Source organism: Peromyscus maniculatus, chromosome 1, assembly GCF_049852395.1.
Source record: "Peromyscus maniculatus bairdii isolate BWxNUB_F1_BW_parent chromosome 1, HU_Pman_BW_mat_3.1, whole genome shotgun sequence".
Classification (NCBI taxonomy): domain Eukaryota; kingdom Metazoa; phylum Chordata; class Mammalia; order Rodentia; family Cricetidae; genus Peromyscus; species Peromyscus maniculatus.
This window is the reverse complement of record NC_134852.1, coordinates 17988587-18008732: the sequence shown is the minus strand read 5'-3', so window position 1 is coordinate 18008732 and position 20146 is coordinate 17988587. Positions and strand designations below refer to the sequence as shown.

The 20146-nt window shown below is 37.7% G+C and overlaps 1 protein-coding gene across 1 annotated transcript; it reads left to right on the top strand.

Annotated features, from left to right (window-relative positions):
* The first annotated feature begins 17428 nt into the window (after positions 1-17428).
* Positions 17429-18468, top strand: LOC102926603 (vomeronasal type-1 receptor 4-like). Its single transcript, XM_006998301.4, has one exon. The coding sequence runs from the start codon at positions 17429-17431 to the stop codon at positions 18362-18364; it is 936 nt and encodes a 311-aa protein (XP_006998363.4). The 3' UTR covers positions 18365-18468.
* The last annotated feature ends 1678 nt before the right edge of the window (positions 18469-20146 follow it).

The following is a 20146-nucleotide window of genomic DNA, read 5'->3' as shown; positions in this document are numbered from 1 at the left end:
AAGGAATGCTGAAATTGGGAGAAATAGTCTCACCCAGGGAAAAGCCTCCCAATTAGTCATCAAATACAAAATCATGGGCACTGAAATTGTATAGAGATGAGTAATACCATGGACTAAGCAGGTTGTATTTACTTAAGGAGGACATTTAGGTATGGCGGCTTGAGTATGATTGGAGTAAGTGACTATATTTAAAGAATAGAATTCATAAATTTGAATGGTATTATGGGGTTTATAGGGAATTGTTAGAGGTAGGAATAAGAAGTGGAAATGTTATATTTATGTTTAAATTTCAAAAGTAAGGAACATTTCATAGAATTAAAAAAATGGTTGTTTCACAAGGTCAACATTTTTCATTTTCTCAGAATATTTTCATGCTATTAATGTCAAAATTAATTTGTACTATATTTTACTAAGTGTTTCAATCATCTCCAATGATAATTGTGACATCATGTTTTCCCCTTTGCTCCCAAATCTTTAGTTGTTTTCCTCAGATTTGAGTCTCTATGTGACCCTTCCAAGGACTCTAAAATTGTGCAGGTCAGGTATTGAAAATTAGAAGTACATTAAGGACATCCAAGAACAATGTCATTAACCTGTAATATGTAGGGGTATATTGTCCCTAGATGGATAGATCCTGTCAATAATGGTGCAATATACTTATGTCACAGTACATGGAGAAATCAAGGTGGAAACTCCATCTGTACTGGATGGTTTTCACACTGCTAGAGGTAATAAAATAATTATGTAAATATGAACCATGAGAGCAATCCACACATCAAGTCCTGTGTAATACTGTCATAAACATCATTGTATATTATACTGATTCATAACTGTATTGAAGACCTAGTTCACAAGATGACAAAGTTGTGTGTCCCCATCATTATGCACAAGAATATGAGCTAGAGAATATAGAGATCCTGGGGAAGAACATAATACTAATATTCAGCTAAGTTCACAGAGCAATAAAATGCACTCTAATATATTGTATACCCCAATAAAGCTTAACAGGGGATCAAATGATAGAACCAGCCACTAGATTAGTTTTAGAGGACAGCCAGTGGTGGCACATCCACCTAATCCTGTAACTTGGGAGGCAAATATGCTTCTGGATCTCTGTGAGTTCAAGGCCACACTGAAAACAGAGCCAGGAAGTGCTAGAACATACCTTTAATACCAGGACTGGGAAGCACACACACGTTTAATTCCAGGAATTGATGTCTGGGCAGAAAAGTTCTATAAGGCATGAGAAAATAGGAACTGACTCTCTTGAGGCTGAAAATTTCATATAGGTAATCTAATGGCTGGCTCTTCTGCTTCTCTGTTCTTTCAGCTTTCACCTCAATATCTGGCTCTGGAGTTTTTATTATAAGACCTTTTAAATACATTTTACATCTATTTTTATTCTGGGGGTTAGGTGTATCCCTCAACTCTCATCAGAGAAGGTTGGTTTTGCACTCTATGGTGATTAACAGAGAACCCCACCATCATTCAAGGTGCTGAGAATAAGAGACTCTGGATGGTCCTTCTAAAAATGGGACATCTATAGGACAGCTCTTTTGCCCAAGATTAAGAGATCATAATTGATGATGAGGCAGAAAGAATATATGAATAAGAGGTGGTAGATGATTTCAAGGAAATAGGTCTTGTTTAGACTAAACAAGGGTACTTATGCATGGGAATTTACTCTCTAGAACAGTTCACACAAAACCTACACAAGATTTAGAAGACAAAATCCAAGCAGAGTAAATGTATTAGGAAGTCCAACTCCTAGCCAAAGAACTGATGTGAATTTCTGCCTTCAGAAAGAGGAAGTGCTGGATAACTTAATTCTTTCAGAGAGAGAGGCTAACATTGCTTTCATATATGCCCCTGCTCTAATATATAGGCATCACTAAGTATAGACTCTGCTTTCCTTCCTTTCTCCTTCCCTTCATTTCTCCTTCTCTTCCTTTCTCCATTCCTTCCTTTCTTTTCTTCTTTCTTTCATCTTTTCTTAACAAAGCACATTGGATTTGGAGAGAATACTGATGTGAGATAAGAAGGGAATTGGAAAGGAGATAATAGTGTGTAGTTTTGACATAACCATATTAGCCTGAATAAAATGCTCAAACACATAAATATTAAATGTTATAAGCTAAATAAAGAAAACCAAGTTGATTTCTGTTGAAAGAAATTAGAAAAGCCTGGATCCAATGGGACATAGAAACTTCTCTAATGTATACTCAAATCTCACTTCAGAGGTTTTATCACCTTCAGTGGGACCCTGGTCAGCATTCAGGCATCACAAAATCTCAATGCATCTTCAAAACACCTTGTCTCTTTGGAGATATTCACAGGAAACTCTCAAGTATCTTTGTTAATTAGCAACTGGAAAAGTTTCATGAATTATTTTGTCCCCCAAAGACAACACTGTCGTTGCTACTGCAGATGAAATGAAAATTGCAGTTCTGGAGGGAGGTAAGGTCACGGAGTCACAAGAGATCTACCTCAGGCCTGAGATGACTCTCATATGGCACTAGGTATTAATAATTCTAGATCTACCCAATGAACTCATCTCCCTTCTGAGGCAAGAAGCCAGGTAGGTACTTCATGTTTCAGTCTGAACAATAGAACCAGCAAAGAGAGGCCTGTGGAATTGCTCCTGTCTAGCAATGGGAATCTGATGTAGGAACAGAACCTTAGAACTGAGAGAGAAGGTATAAGAATAATTCCATAGCTAAGAACAGAGTGAGAAAAATAGAAGTGTTCATAAAGTTTTGCCAGTCACTGTTGGTTTTGACTATAAATGCCCCCCGTAGAGTATCCCCTTAGATGATAATGAAGTCTGTCTGTGAAGGTGCTGAATTATTGTGTTAAAAAGTCAAAGTGATAATTAACTTTACCTTACATGATGTGTAGAATATTTTTGCAGTGTGATTGCTAGAGTTGAACTTACCAAAGTTTATAATTGTATTTTTTCCATCCTCCTAGATGTGGCAGTGTAGGTCCATTGGCATCATCTTCCTGGCAAAGTTCATGGCCTCTTGGTAAGTACAATATGGAAGTAGAGCTTCAAACATCTTCCAGCGATGTTGAGTTTTCACATGAGCCTGTTGGACAGTGGGTATCCTAAATGATGTCCTATTTCCTAATGTATGATCAACAGTTAGAATGGTGAATTCACAATTGAAGAATGTGTTTATTGTTTTGTTTTGATAACATGTCAGTGAAATCACACTCAAGTAAGCAGCACAGTTGCAAATATAAAATAATGTTGTTTTTTGGGGGGATCAAGGTCTTAAACTGTGATTCCATGAGGTTTGGTAAAGTCACCAGCTGACATTTACCCAACAACCTAAACCCAAACTCAATTCCTTCCACCTTCCTTCCTTCTTTTCTACATCCTTCCTTCTTTCTCTCCTCCATGCTCCGTTGTTTCTTTCTCTCTGTTTCTTTCTTTATTTTGTATGACAAAGTTTTCAACAAAAGAAACAAAAATCATAACCATATATTTCATGGGAATTGAACAAGTAAAGTACATCTTGCAACACAGTGGGTATATTAAACATAAAACTATAAGAATCCCAAAAGTTTCTAGCATGACAATTAGGATGTTTGGCCAGGTGGCCTTGGAATACTTCAGAGATCTATTCAGAGGGCCTGATCCAGTTGGGGGCCCCTCAGCCTTTGGTTCATAGTTCATATGTTTCCATTCATTTGGCTATTTGTTCATGTGCTTTATCATCCAACCTTGGTTTCAACAACTCTCGCTCATATAAACCCTTCTCTTACTCACTAATTGGACTCCCAGAGCTCCACCCGGGGCCTAGCGGTGGATCTCTGCATCCAGTTCCCTCAGTACTTGGATGGGGTTTCTGGCACGACTATTAGGGTGTTTATCCATCCCATCACCAGAGTAGGTCAGCTCCAGCTGTCTCTCGACCATTGCCAGCAGTCTTTTGTGGGGGTATCTTTGTGGATTTCTGTGGGCCTCACTAGTACTCAATGACTGAGGGAATAGGATGCAGAGATCCATGGTCAGGCCCCAGGTGGAGCTCCAGGAGTCCAATTGGTGAGAAAAAGGAGGGTGTATATGAGCAAGAATTGTTGAGACCAAGGTTGGAAAAAGCACAGAGTCAAATATACAAACAAAAGGAAACACATGAACTATGAACCAATAGCTGAGGAGCCCCCAACTGGATCAGGCCCTCCGTATAAATAAGACAGTTGATTAGCTTGATCTGCTTGGGAGGCATCCAGACAGTGGGACCGGGTCCTGTCCTCGGTGCATGAACTGGCAGTTTGGAACCTGGGGCTTATACAGGGACACTGGGCTCAGCCTGGGAAGAGGGGACTGGACCTGCCTGGCCTGAATCTACCAGGTTGAACTCAATCCTCGGGGGAGTCTTTGCTCTGGAGGAGATGGGAATGGGGGGTGAGCTGGGGGGAAGTCAGGGGGGTTAGGGAGTGGGAGGGGTGAGAGGGGTGGGAGGGGGGAGAACAAGGGAATCCGTGGCTAATATGTAAAATTTAAATTTAATAAATAAATTTAAAAAATGAAAAAAAAAGAATCTCAAAAGTTACCTTGAATTAACTAACCCAATCCAGATGTATGCTGCAGGGATGCAGTGATCAGACATCAGAGGTTAGAACATTTTACTTGTGTTAGGCTGTCATAAATGGAGTCCTATATCAGTAACTCCTACATATTTTGACAATTTTATTGGTCTATATATTTTTGTGTATATGTATTTTCTAACTCCGCACTGGGATCTGGAATTCTCTCATTAGAAATGACATAAAATTGTTTGGCTATGAAAAATCTTGACGGTAACTCACAGAAATCTAGATAGAAGGAACACATCCTATGGTGATATTTTATTTGTGTGAAAATGTTATTTTATTTTTATGTTATGAAATAAAGTTGCCTGGGTGTCAGAGCTAAAAACCAGCCATTTAGCAGAAGTCTGTTGGTGGTGACTCATGCTCTGTAATCTGATCACATGATAGGCAGTCTCTATGTGCTCAAGGACACAGCCAAGAGGTGACCTTGAACCTTTAATCTCAGTACAAACTGTAGAGACTTGAAGGTCTGTATAGATAGACAATGATGAGGAAATCATGTGGTTGGATTTAAAACCAATGAGAAGCTGGATTCAAAAGACAATAAAAAGACGGATCACACAGAAAATGTCTCTTTTTCAGGGGAAGGATGGCAGCGACTGGTAAGCTAAAGGCTTCATTAATAATCTGATCTTTTGGGCTTTTAACTCTGCATTAAACTCTGTTTCTTATTTAATAAGATCATTTAGAGTTTCATTGACAACATCCATTATAGAATTAATTTTGTATCATCCAGTAATATTTGCTTCAGCAAGACCATTTAAAGGGCTGATATTTATTTATTTCTACTTATTATGAAAATCTTTATAAGAACTCTGATTTTGAGAAATGAGGAGTGGTATTGTGCTCATTTTTACAGTGGGTGTGATTTGGATCCTCATTGTCCACTGTTATAGGTGGTGGTGTTTGGGATGGCCATGCAACCATAAAATATTGGATTCACTGTCTTTTGACTTTGAATGTGTTAAGTTAGCTGCTTTTTCTTGCATTTAGGATCATGTTTTTCTTTGTCCAATAATGACTTTTCTCTTCCTTTGGTTTTCTTTGAAGCTTGCTTTTCTTCAGTCATCAGAAACTGAGCAATTTCCACAAATTTCTCTTGCAATTTCCAGTCAATTTCACCATCCTATCATTCCTCATCCCTAGGCATCTGTCATGCTATAGCAAAGAGAGCTTATCTGATCACTCTTGGTTCCATTCCTCCATCCTCTCCATAGTTAACTGCTGCATCCAGAGAACTCTAGGATGTATGTTTCCTTTTCTTCTTCCCATAAACCTCCCTTTGTTCAACAGACTCACTAGTTCCTTTTTTGTTCTCTTCTGAATACCTCATGAAAGCCTCAGTTGCCTGCTTCTCCTGATTTCCTGAGCAGCTTCTCAATCTGTACTTCACGATCATTGTAGCACTTCTGGCACTGAATTTGGGTCTTTATAGCTTCTTCTTGCAATTCCTTACACACCTGCAGATGATATTGGTCCAAAAGTTCTACTGAATATCTGATACCAAATGCTGCCCAAATTCTTATTACTGTAGGATGTTAGCCATGGTGTCATCCTCCATGTCATCACTTTGTTCACACTATGGACCCATCAAGGCAAACTTAGGTGATTGTGTCTGGCCTCTGCTACATGTTAACCAATGTGCATACAGGTAATGCTGGTCAGAAAGAGCTATCTATGTTGACCAGGCAGTGATGACAGAAAATGTACCAAGCCTGAAATTGGTATGTACAGTATTATTTTGCACATATCAATTAAGTAATCATGGCCTGTCACAGGATATGTGATGCAGTTCTGCATGTAAAAGCTTCTGTGATTTTTACTGGATGATTTAAAATGCTAACTTCCTTTTTTAGTTATTCTTAAAACTGGGATTAATGGAGCCTAAGGATAATTCCCCTACCGTATTAGCATTCTGTTGGTGTGATATTTAGGACTTGTTTATCCAGTCATGTTGACTTCAAGTGTGTTGCTTCCCTGACATTCCTAGAAGATGCATTCTCACAGCCAATATGTGTTCCACTGATGCTTATAGTCTTCCTGCTTTCTATGACAGTGCAACCTGAGCACGGAGTGCAGAAATTATAGATGGATCAATTTATGCTTGGCACCACAAAACCAATTGTTCTTGCATTTTGATCAGTTCTGTGTTTTTTGTAATGGTCTTCTCTTTTTGTAAAAGATTTTTATTTTCTGATACATAAGAGTAAATGGTAACGAAGGATTGCTGAGGCTAGGAGGAAAAAGTCTTCCTCAGGGAAAATACCCAAATCCAGTAGGAACTAGTCAACACTGAAATAATGTACATACAAGTAACAAATGCAGCAAATGCAGATTGAGAAGAATACACACACACACACACACACACACACACATATATATTATTATTATATATGCAGGCTCCTTTTCTACACTCAAATTATTGGCACCACCTGCCTCTTAAATGTCTTCCAGGTCATGATCAGAAGTACCAGGATATGCTGGTAGAAGAATCATAAAGTTAACCCTGCAGCATATGTTGGCTGCTCCATTTACCTCCTCTAGGTCTTATTCTGTAGCAGGGAGTTTTCCTGTGTCCCTCCCAGTCCCACAGCCACTTGGACATGAATAAACACCCAGAGGAACAAATTATATTAGCTAGTACTTTCAACTTAATTTAATCCATTCCTATTATGTATATGTTGACACATAGCTATGACATAACCAGTCTGCTGTCATCTTGTTGCTCTTTTGGGGGTGACTCACAGCATCTTACCCACTCTCCTTCCTTCTCCTCTCTCTCCAGTTCAAATGTACTGCATAACTTTATTCTGCCTTTCCTGATTTATTTGTATCCATATAGCTTGTGGGGACTCCAGAAATAAGTTTTTGTTGTGTACCATGAGAAAGGACCTTTCAGATCTTTTATGATATATTCCCTTACTTTTGGGATAACAGTTGTAGATCTCTCCCCAAAAGTTACTGCAGGCTCTTTACCAGTACTCATTATCTTTCCATGAATAGACATTTTCCTCATTAATTAAAGGTACTACAATTTCAGATGGGTCCATTTGTGTCAACTGATGAAGTCTTAATTTACCTTTTAGAATCAAATCAGGGATGTTTTCTACAGAGGCCTTTAACTTCTTTCTTGATTTATATGGTAGAAATATCCATTCCAATATAATATCTTCTCTCTGCATCAAAACATTGTGGGGGAGTGTCAAAAAGGGAGTATGACCAGAATACAGTTACATTCTGGATTCACATCATCCACATGTGCCTGTCATAATTTTTCTTCTACTAGAGGCAATTCCTTTACAGGTTCAGTTTATAATTCTGTTGGACTGTTTAAATCCTCATTGCTATATAGGCTTTTGGCCAATTTTACTACTCCATCTTTACACATTCCATGATGGTTTGTAAGCTGGTAATTCTTCCTAAAAATTTATGAAAACAATTAAGAGTCTGCAACCTGCCAGGCGGTGGTGGCACACTCTTTTAATCCCAGCACTTGGGAGGCAGAGACAGGCAGATCTTTGTAAGTTCAAGGCCAGCCTCATCTATGCAGTGAGTAGCAGGAAAGGCCCAAAGCTGCACAGAGAAACCCAGTCTCAAAAAAAGGGGAGAATAAAACAGTGTCTGCAATCTATCTCTCATGAGTTGTATCTTTTGGGGTCTAATTTTTTTGTACATCTATCTTATCCTAAATAATTAGTAGAATTGATTCTTTATAGTTTTTCAGGAGCAATTTATCCCCAGTTAAGAAATTTTTTTTACTTCTTCAAACATGTTTACCAAGGTACCTAACTTTTGAATAGCTAATAAAAATCCACATAATGTTAGATTTTAGATTGTGGAAATTTTGCATGAATTATTTTTACATTTTTTTGTACAAAATATTGACATAGGATAGGGCTATTTAACATTCCCTGTGGGAAGACTTTCCATTGATATCTCTTGACTGGCTGGGAATTATTATAAATAGATAATATAAAGGAAAAATTTTGTCTATTCTTTTCTTGTAGAAGTATGGTGATGAAACAATCTTTTAAGACAATAAGAATCATAAGCCATTTTTGGGTTAACAGAGAGGGCAAGAAATCCCATTCTCTGTTGGACCATAGTCTGGAATACTTTATTTATGTCTTTCAGATTTGTCAGTATTCTCCATTTACCAGATTTCTTTTTAGTAACAAATACAGGAAAATTCCAATGGTTGGATGATTCTTCAATGTGTTGAACATATAACTGTTCTTGAACAATCTGTTCTAAAGCTTGTAGTTTCTCTTCTATTATAGGCTATTGTCCAACCAAGATAATTTTGTCAGTAAGTCATTTTCAAAGTAGGGCCATTGATACTTCTTAGAGTTCAATGGTGGTTGTGTTATTTATGTACAGCCTGATTGGTTGGTGGTTGTTTTATATAGTATCTTATCATTATTCCTCAGATTGTGAATTGGTCTATATCTCACTTCTGAGATTGGAAGAATTTTCATCTGGGTATTCCACTATGGAACAGATCTCAACCACAAAAATTCACTGCTACATTTGCCACGTACAGCTTAAGCCTTCCTCTCTGTCTTTCTGGCCCTATGCATTCAACCCATCTCAAAATTTGGTTTACCAGAAATAGGGTGCCAATCCCTAGAAATTAGGCATTTACCTCTAGGAGAGACCAATCTAAAGTGCTGTATGGCATAGGAAACATGTACGCTTATCCAAGATAGTTTGTACCTTTAAATCAGTGAAATGGTCCTCACCAAGAATTTGCTCTTGGGAGATCTCAAAACCTCTGATCTCACCTTGCTGTTCAAGGGCCTTAGTTTCTTCTTTCAACCAGATTTTCCATTGTAACTGCTGGCTATATTCTAACACAGCTGAGATAAACTGATTCCAGTCATCTGGTTTAATGCTATTTCTAGAAACCCATGTATTTAACATATATTTTACATATGTTGAATGTATTCCATAGGTGACTATCACTTCCTTATTATTTTTTTAAATCTCTCATATGAATATGTTGCCAGATATATTTTATATGTTCTCCAGGATGAGTATTATCTGCTGTCTCTCAGAGATGATGACAGAATAAGCCATTTTATTAGAGCCACATGTTTGTATGGCTTTGCCCTTCTACTTAAAAGTTTCTTTATTAGCCCTACTGAGATACTCCTCCAGAGTTTAAAATCAATTACCTACCTATTACATTGTTTGAAGACCCTCGGTTGTAAAGGATTGTAGAGATTTCATGAACTGATGTATTTTTTATGTTCTTCAGAAACATATGATTCCACATACATTATTCCATCAATTATCAATGATCTTTCATTCTTATAAATTAGCTGAATGGCATTAAGATGCCTCTGAAAAAGCTTTGTTCTATCCATTAAGTATTAATATTTATTATCAGTCATTGAGCTTCTCTGTTAAGCTCCGTAGCCCATTTTTGAATTGGATTGTTCAGTATTTTGAAGTATACCTTTTTGAGTTCTTTATATATTCTGCATATCAGCCCTCCTTCAGATGTGGGGTTGGTAAAAATCTTTTCCCATTCTGTAGGCTGTTCTTTTGCCTTGTTGACTGTGTCCTTTGCCCTACTAAAGCTTCTCAGTTTGAAGAGATCCCATTTATCAATTGTTTCTCTCAGTGTCGGTGCTACAGGTGATATATTTAGGAAGTAGTCCACTGTTCCAATGCGTTCAAGACTACTTTCTACTTTCTCTTCTATCAAGTTCAGTGTAACTGGATTTATGTTCAGTTCTTTGATTCATTTGGACTTATGTTTTGTGCATGGTGACAGCTATGGCTCTATTTGCATTCTTCTGCATGTTGACATCTAGTTATGCCAGCACCATTTGTTGAAGATGCTTTTTCCCCATGGTGAAGTTTTGTCTTCTTCCTCAAAATTCATTAGTTCATAGGTTTGTAGATTAATGCCAGGGTTTTCAATTTGATTCCATTGGTCCATGTGTTGGTTTTTATACCTGTACCAAGGTGTTTTTATTGCTATAGCTCTGTAATAGTGCTTGAGTTCAGGGATCATGATGCCTCCAGAGTTTGCTTTATTAAACAGGATTATTTTAGCTATCCTTGTTTCATTTGTTTTTCCATATAAAGTTAAGTATTGTTCTTTCCAAGTCTGTGAAAAATTGTGATGGTATTTTCATGAAGATTGCATTGAATCTGTATATACTTTTGATAAGATCGCCATTTGTACTGTGTTAATTCTACCTATCCATGAGCATGGGAGAGCTTTCCATTTTCTGATATCTTCTTTGATTTCTTTCTTCAGAGACTTAAACTTTTTATCATTTAGGTCTTTAACTTGCTTAGTTAGAGTTACCCCAAAGTATTTTATATTATTTGTGGCTATTGTAAATGGTGATGTTTCACTGATTTCTTTCTCTGCCCATTTATCATTTGTATATAGAAGGGCTACTGATTTTTTTGAGTTAATCTTTTATCCTGCCACTGTACTGAAGGAGTTTATCTGCTGTAAGTAGCTCAACCATATCTGAATGGAATGGCAGAAATCATCTTTTTAAAACAAAATAGGGGGAGATGTCTCCAGGCTTCCATCATGCAAGAGTTCCCTCGTCAAATTTATGTTGTCTTTAAGTATACCATCATGTCATAGAAAATAGTGAAAATTTGACTTTTTTCTTTTCCAATTTGTATACATTTCATCTCCCTTTGTTGTCTTATTGCTCTAGTTTGACCTTCAAGTATTATGTAGAATAATTATGGGGAGACTGAAGAGCCTTGGCTTGTTCCTGATTTTGGTGGAATCTCTTTGATTTTCTCTCCATTTAATATGATGCTGGCTGTCAGCTTGCTATAAATTACCTTTATTATGTTTATTATGAATGGGTTTTGGACTTTGTCTAAGGATTTTTCAGCAACTAATGAGATGATCTTGTGTTTTTATTTCTTTCAGTTTGTTTATATGGTGTATTACATTGATAGACTTTTGTATGTTGAATCATTCTTGCATCCCTGGGATGAAGCCTACTTTGTCGTGGTAGATAATTTCTTTTGATGTGTTCCTGGATTCGGTTAGTCAGTATTTTATTGAGCATTTTTGCATCATTGTTCATGAGGGAGATTGGTCTGTAATTCTCTTTCCTTGTTGCATCTTTGTGTGGTTTGAGTATCAGAGTAACTGTAGCCTCATAAAAAGAATTCGGTTATGTTCCTTCTACTTCTATTGTATGGAACACTTGGAAGAGTATTGGTATTAGCTCTTCTTTGAAAATCTGGTGAATTCTGCACTGAAACCATCTAGTCCTGGGCTTTTGGTTCAGAGTCTTTTAATGACAATTTCTTTTATCTTAGGGGTTTTGGTCTATTGAAAAATTTTATCTCGTCTTGATTTTACTTTGGTATGGAGTACCTATTCAGAAATTTATCCAATTCTTTCAGATTTTCAATTTTTGGAGTATATGTGTTTGATGTATTATCTGATGATTCTCTGGATTTTCTATTGTCCATTGTTATGTCTCCCATTTCATTTCTGATTTTGTTAATTTGGATGCTCTCTCTCTGCTTATTTGGATAAGGGTTTGTTTATCTTGCTTATTTTCTCAAAGAAGCAACTCTTTGTTTCATTGATTCTTTGTCTTGTTCTTTTTGTTTCTATTTTATTGATTTCAGCTCTCTATTTGATTATATCCTGCCATCTGTTTCTCCTAGGTGAGTTTCATTCTTCTTGTTCTAGAGCTTTTAATTGTGCTGTTAATGCACTAGTGTGAGATTTCTCCAACTTCTTTATGTGACCATTTAGTGCCATGAGTTTACTTCTTACCACTGCTTTCATAGTGTCTCATAAGTTTGTCTATGTTGTACATACATTTTCATTGAATTCTAGGAAATCTTAATTTCTTTCTTTATTTCTTCCATGAGATTGTAGTCTTTCTGTAAATTTGTTGTTGTTGAAATCTAATTTAAGCCATGGTGGTCTGATAAGATACAGGAGGTTATTTCAGTTTTGTTGTAACTGTTGAGATTTTCTTTGTCTGGTAGTTCCCTTATTTCTCTCTGAAGTTTCTGTCTGGCCAACCTGTCCATTGGTGAGAGCAGGATGTTGAATTCTGCCACTACTAGTGTCTGGGGTTTGATGTTTGATTAAAGCTTTAGTAATATTTCTTTTATGAATGTAGGTGTCATTGCGTTTGGGCATAAATATTCAGAATTGAGAAATCATGTCAGATTTTCCCTGTGATAACTATGTAATGTCCTTCTCAATCTCTTTAATAGATGTTAGATTGAAGTCTATTTTAATAGATATTAGGATAGCTACACCAGCGTGCTTCTTAAATCCATTTGATTGGAAAGTCTTTTCCTAGCTTTTTATTCTGAGGTCATGTCTGTTTTTGAAGTTAAGGTGTGTTTCTGTTTGCAGCACATCGATGGATCTTCTTTGGTATCCATTGTTAGCCTATGTCTTTTTATAGGTGAATTGAGACCACTGATATTAATGGATATTAATGACCAGTTGTTAATTCCTGTTATTTTTTTGGTGGTAGTGTTATATGTTTCCCTTCTTAGTATTTGTTGTTTTGTGACTATGTATTGCCTGTGTTTTCATGGGTGTATCTAACTTCCTTAGGTTGTATTTTTCTTTCAGTTGCTTTCTGTAGGGCTGGATTTATAGAGAGATATTTTTTTAATCTGTTTTTTATCATGGAATATTTTGTTTACTCCATCTATGCCGATTGAGAATTTTGCTGGCTATAATAGTCTGGGTTGGCATCCATGGTCTCAGTGTATGTATAACGTCTGTCCAGGACCATCTGGCTTTCAGAGTGTTCATTGAGAAGTCAGGTGTTATTCTTATGGGTCTGTCTTTATATTTTAATTGGCCTTTTTAATTTGCAGCTCTTAACATTTTTATATTCTCTATGTTTCGTGGTTTGATTCTTATGTGGCAAGGGGACTTTTTTGGATACAGTCTATTTGGTGTTTTATAACCTTCTTGTATCTTTATAGGCATTTACTGCTTTAGGCTGGGAAAGTTTTCTTCTATGATTTTGTTGAATGTATTTTCTGTGCCTTTGAGTTGTTATTCTTCTAATTCTCCTATCCCTACTATTCTTAGGTTTGGTCTTTTCATGGTGTTCCAAATTTCCTGGACATTTTTGGTCATGACCTTGTTGGCTTTAGTGTTTTCTTTGACTGATGAATCTACTTCTTCTATCGTATCTTCTTGCCAGAGATCTGCTCCTACATCTCTTGAATTCTGTTGTTTATGCTTGCATCTGTGGTTCCTGTTTGTTTACTCAGATTTTCCACTTCCAGCATTCTTTCAGTTTGTATCTTCTTTATTGTCTTGATTTCAGTTTTCAAATCCTGAACTGTTTCTCTCAGTTTTCCTCCACTTCTTTAAGGTATTTTTTTCATTTCCTCTTTAAAGATCTCTATCATCTTCTGAAGGTCATTGTTAAGGTCAATTGCTTCTGTTTCTTCTGTGTTGGGAATTTCAGGTCTTGCTGATGCAGGATCTGATGGAACCATACTGTTTTTATTGCTGTTGTTGCTGACTGTATTTTTGCACTGGTGTCACCCATATCTTTCTCCACTGGGTGCATGTGGTGTCTGTGTCTGAGGGAGGCTCTCTTGATCTGACTGATACTCTTGCAGCAGTGGAGCTCTTGGTCTACTAGGTGATGATGGACTCTTTGTCTCAGGGAGTAGCTCTTAGTCCAATTGGTGCTCATAGGCACTGTCTCAGGGAGTAGTTGTAATCTTTTTTAAGTCTAAGGTTGGGAGGGAGTGGGGTTTGTGGGTTACAGGGTCTGGTGTGGGATGGTGTTAGTCTGATCTGTCTGTAGTTCTTCTGATCTGTCTGCAGGCGGTCTGCCTGCAGACGGCCTGAAACTGGAACTGCAATGGGTAATGGTGTTGGGGTGCAGGGTTGATTTCCATGGTAGTCACAGCTACCACACCTTGCCATTTCCTCAGCTGATCCTATTTCCTCAGACTGGAAGCTTCTGAGTCCCCATCCAGAATGAATCTCAGCTGAACTGTTGTTCAAAAGCCTAAAAGCTTAACCAGCCATAAGCTTCTAGTTTCTGGCCTCATGCCTTATATACCTTTCTGCTTTCTGCCATCACTCCCTGGGATTAATGGCTTATTTTCTGGGATTAAAGGAATGAGTCACCATGCCTGGATGTTTCTTTGAACACACAGAGATCCAGAGAGATCTCTGGCTCTACAATGCTAGGATTAAAGGTGTGTGCTACCATTGCCAATTCTCTATGTTTAATATTTTGACTCTTCTATTCTCTGACCCCAGATAATTTTATTAGCATACACAATAGTTTGGGGAACACAGTACCAACACATTATGTTGTTCTCTTAAATGCAGGTAATACCGCTATTCTCTTAAATGTTCTCTTAAGTGCATTTAATACCGCTATTCAACTATATGCTGAGACTTAATCACAAAGTCTAAGCATATAGTTGAATAGCGGTATTAAATCTTAAATGACCTCACTTGAACTCTACCTTTGAAGTCCAGTAAAACTTCCAGTCCCTTCAAATATAAGAGCCATTTTCATAATGATGCATCCCAAAGTACAGTGTACTTGTAACTTCACACTTTCCCTTTGAACCCTGGTTCCATGATTATAATCACTGCCTGATTCTACTACTGGGACTCTAAACTTCTGACACCACAGGAGTGAAGAAGGACTTTACATTTCTAGCCTGCCCTTTTGTGATGCTCACTACTCAGTTAAATTTTTCTCTTGCATATTTATTTCAAAGGTGATGTAAGGTCCCTCAGCATCACTGTCATGGTTCCTTCCTGTGGCATCATCCTGTTATCCTCTTAGGGTATGAGAGCTGTGAATATTCAGCCTTCATCTTGGGGTTGCTGTCAACTTTGTAGCTATCTGACTGTTGCACATCCTACTGGCAACTGAGTACCCATCCATCAGCCAGCTTCACAGATGCATCCTATCTGCTTAGGTGAGTTGCTTTTCTTCAGGTACCCAGTCTTCAAAGGACAGGGCAGTCTCTGGAATGTAGGTGAGATGAGACTTCCAAAATGATCTTTCTCTTTCAGGAAAGGGCTCTTGCACAGGTTGAATTTTCATAGTGGGAAGAATCAGCCAGAGACCTGCCCCAACATGATTTTATGGAGGTTTTTATATCCTATGCTTAATTACAGCAAGGATTTTGCTTTCCACTGGGGCTTTATATGCATGCAGATTTTTTTCTTTATTGGAAATGCCTGTGTACAGTGGCATAGTGAGAACTTAATATCCTTCTTAGAAGGCTTTGTTATCTAGGTTGTGAAAAGAGGAGTAACTGGTAAATTGGTGTCTCTGTATCCAAATTTCAAGTCCATGGGTATTTGAATAAGTGAATAACTGCAACCTAATATCCCTCAGGTCTGGGGCCTCTGATATGTCCATTTCCCCCAGACATCGATGTTCATGTCCCCCTGAATTTGCTTCCTGTTTGATTGATTTTTGAGACAGGGTTTATTTATGTAGTTCTTCCTGTCCTGAAACTTGTTCTATTGACCTGACTTACCTCAAACTCATGGACATTCTCTGGCTTTAGCTTAGTAAGGACTGGGATTAAAGGTATGTGTCACTATTCCCAGCCCAAATATTGCTTTTGTATGAAATTGATATGTCAATTATTATTGTGCTATGTTAGGTACCCATTGGATCATTGGTTGAGAGTATATGAGTATCTGTCAATTTCTGTAATCAAGTTAGAGTTATATTAGATAAATTTTATGGCCCATAATTCGAAAGCCATGCTTCTTTTATTCAACAGTTCCATAAGTCTCTGTTTTGATTTAAGTAATAATAATAGTTGAAGAATCTCACTAGTGATTGTCCTATTGAGTAAACTCATTTATTTCATACTGTTGTAAATATATTGATAAGTTTTTTTTGCTATTTCCATATCTTTACACATGTTTAAGTGTGATAGAGTTATATTCAAAATAATATATTCCAAATTAAAAGATTAAATATTAATGTTGAAAACACTTAAAAGCCAACATAAGTACATATAAGTACGTGAAGACATATGTAAATGAAATTACATGTGTGTGTTTGAAAAAGGAGAACTTAATAAAATGTTATCATTCCTGACAGCTGATGGTGACTATTTTCTTTGATTTTTTTTTATTTACACTCTATTTTTTATTCTCAAGTTGTATTGTTTTTCTTATTCAATATTATTAATTCTCATTTTTTAACTTGGAGAAATTTATATATATTTTGATCATTTTCATACTTACCCCACTCCACACAGTTACCCCATGTTTCTTTACCCATCCATGTTTGTGCCTTTTAAATTTCTTAACACATAAAGCATAGCTTGTGATGCCCACACGATATTGGATTTGTGACCATCTACTATGTCACTGTCAAGGTATTAGAGGCCACATTTTTACAGGAAACGGAAGTCACCTATTAGATATCAGATGTCAATAGCATCTTAGTTAGTGGTTACTATTTTCTGTGGAGGCAGACAGTCTCCTTTCTTCAGCCTTTTACAAGTTGCTGAGAGCATTGTAACCTGTAGTGTTTCTGCAACCAGGACATTCACTTGAATATAGTTTGATCATTAGATCATCTCACCAGTGCACTTGGATATTAAACCAGTAGTTAATTGCAAAATAGGTAGAAAATGCTAAGACCTATTCATAGCTTAATAAAGTTTAATTTTTACTACAATTTCCAGGGTAATTATCTGCAATTCAAAAATAGCAATTCATTGAGACCTAGCAAGCTATTTACCAGGAAGACACATATTAGCATTACTTATTAATGTAAGGTAATATTGTGCATGCAGTACATTTTTTGGCCATAACAGAATGGCCTCCAGAAATATAGTTGAAGGAATTTTCTTCTTGTCCCAGACTGTACTGGGAATGCTTGGGAACTCAGCCTTGCTTTGTTGTTTTATCATTGCTGACTTCTCTGGAATCAGGATGAAGCCCACTGATCTGATTGTCAAACACCTGGCCTGGGCCAACTTCATAGTTCTCTGCAGAGGAATCCCACAGACCATTGCTGCTTTTAATCAGACTTACTATCTAGATTATGTTTCCTGTAAACTTGCTTTATATTTACATAGAGTTGCCAGAGGAGTATCTCTTAGCTCCACATCCCTGCTGAGTGTCTTTCAGGCCATCACCATCAGCCCCAGTAATTCCAGGTGGGTGCAGTTCAAGCCCAGAGCCCCCAGGATCATTGGTCCATTTTTGGGCCTATGCTGGGTACTCCAGCTGTTGTTATATATTTTCATTTTAGTATATACCACTGACATAAGGGGTGGAAGAAATGTTACTGGGATACAAGATTTTGGATATTGTACTGTTATCAATTCTGGGAGACTGATCAGCACTCTTATTGTAATCCTAATATCATCCAATGATGTCATCTTTTTGGGACTGATGATGTGGGCCAGTGGCTACATGGTATTCATCCTGCTCAAACATAAGCAGAGGGTGCAACACATCCACAGATCCCTGTCTCCTAGGTCATCTCCTGAGACCAGAGCCACCCAAAGCATCCTCACCCTAGTGAGCAGCTTTGTGATCTTTTATGCAACCTCTGTTATCTTCACATCTTATATATCTGTCCGTGAAGGATCTAGGTGGCTGTTTAACACTGATGCAGCCATGGCTGCATGCTTTCCAGCATTCTGCCCCTTTCTGCTCATCAGACACTATGCTTCCTTTTTCAGGCTCTGCTGCACTATTTTTTACCAGACAATACACCATGCATGTGTAGTCAGAGAATTCTAAAAGCTGTGCTGTCTGCATCCCTCTATCCATGTCTTCTACTCAGTTTCTATTCTGTGAACACACTGTCAATACCAAACTTTGCAGAAGACACTGATTGTCTACAAAGTTTCTTCCCAATGCAGTTTGTCTTGTAGTCTGGGACACAGGTAAACCAAGCTGTATGATATGAATGCTGAAACAATCAGCACTCACTGTTTTAATGGAGAATATCACAATAACAGGGAGAATTAACCTGTGGGGTTTATGTGGAGTGTCGTCCTTCAGGTGATCTTTTCTGAGGATGAGACTTTTTAAATCAACATTGTACCTTCAGTACAAAAGCTAACCATTGCAGATTGCACCTAGACCATCGATTCAAGTGTTGGTGGCTGTCAGAAAGTAAGAACAAGTGAAGAGGATGAAAAAAGTCAGAATGGCTCAGGGATGGTAATGAAACATGCCAGTGTTGGCTACTGAAGGAAATATATATTTAATAGACAATCTGTTTCTTACATCTAAAGTATAACTCTCTGCCCTGGAAAGTATTTAGAAATACATTTTTAAAAGTCAGATTTAGGTAAACTTTCAAATAAAATTGTTTAGAGTTGAACTGTAATAATTGCTTGCACAATAATAAGTAATGGAGACATTTATATATGTAAGCATTAGGTTGATAGTTTAAATTAAGAAAATGGCAAATGGGAGACTACAAGTGGATTATCAGGTAGCACAGACTTTGCTGTCCCTGTTTTGATCAGAAAGAAGTGGAAAGATTGTGTATTTGAGATGCGCATAGCTGGCTTTGTGAAACTCTGTCACAAAATCCAAAAATACAAGAAAAGACAAAGTTTCAACGTTGGAAAGTTCTGGAGTATGATCAGATGTAAATCTAGGCTATATAATTAAAAGAGAACATTTAAGCAAACTATGGTGCTATAAAGTCTCTCTGAGGAACATATGAAAATTGGAGGGTCAAATTGGAACAGGGACAGAGTGGGAGGGCACGGAAGGAGATATCATGATAGGCGAGGTATAAAGGAATAGGAAGAGTCAGGGTGCTGAGGATGCTCTTAGGAATCCACAAGGATGACACACCTTGGAGTGTTGGCAGTTTTCTAGATGGTACCTGGATTGGTCTACTCTTGTGACCAGACTAGGGAACACCCTAATCATCATCATAGAGACTTTGTCCAGTGACTGATGGAGGCAGATGCAGAGAAGCATGGACAGGCTCCATGCTTAGCTCTGGGAATCCAATTGATCCAGAGAGAGGAGGGATTCTGCAGGCAGAGGACAGCGTGACCATGATGGAAAGAAGTTCAGAGATAACTGCAGCACAAGTGGAACCCCATGAACTGTAGACTAGTGGTTGTGGAGCCCCCATGGGACTGGGCTAGGCCATCTGGATATGGACGACTATTGTTCAGTTTGAACTGCTTGGGTGGGCACTCAAGCAGGTGGATTGAGATCCATCCCTGGTACATGGTCATGCTTTTAGAAGCCAGATGCCTGAGATGTGATGCCTTGTGCAGGCTTGGTACAGTTGGGAGAGGCTTGGATCTGCTTAGGCTCTTATGACTCCCCATAAGAAACCTTGATTTAGGAGATATGGGGATGTGGGGTGGCTTGGGAAAGAGGGCTGGAGAGTGGGAAGAATGAGAAGGTGGGATCTGTGGGTGGTATGTAGAGTGAGTAGAAAATTTCTTAATAAAGATAAATGAAAAAAACATCTCTCTGGGGGAATAACTTTACCTGTTCTATTTTAAAATTGTTGTTAGTATTGATCATTAACTTCCCAAGCTA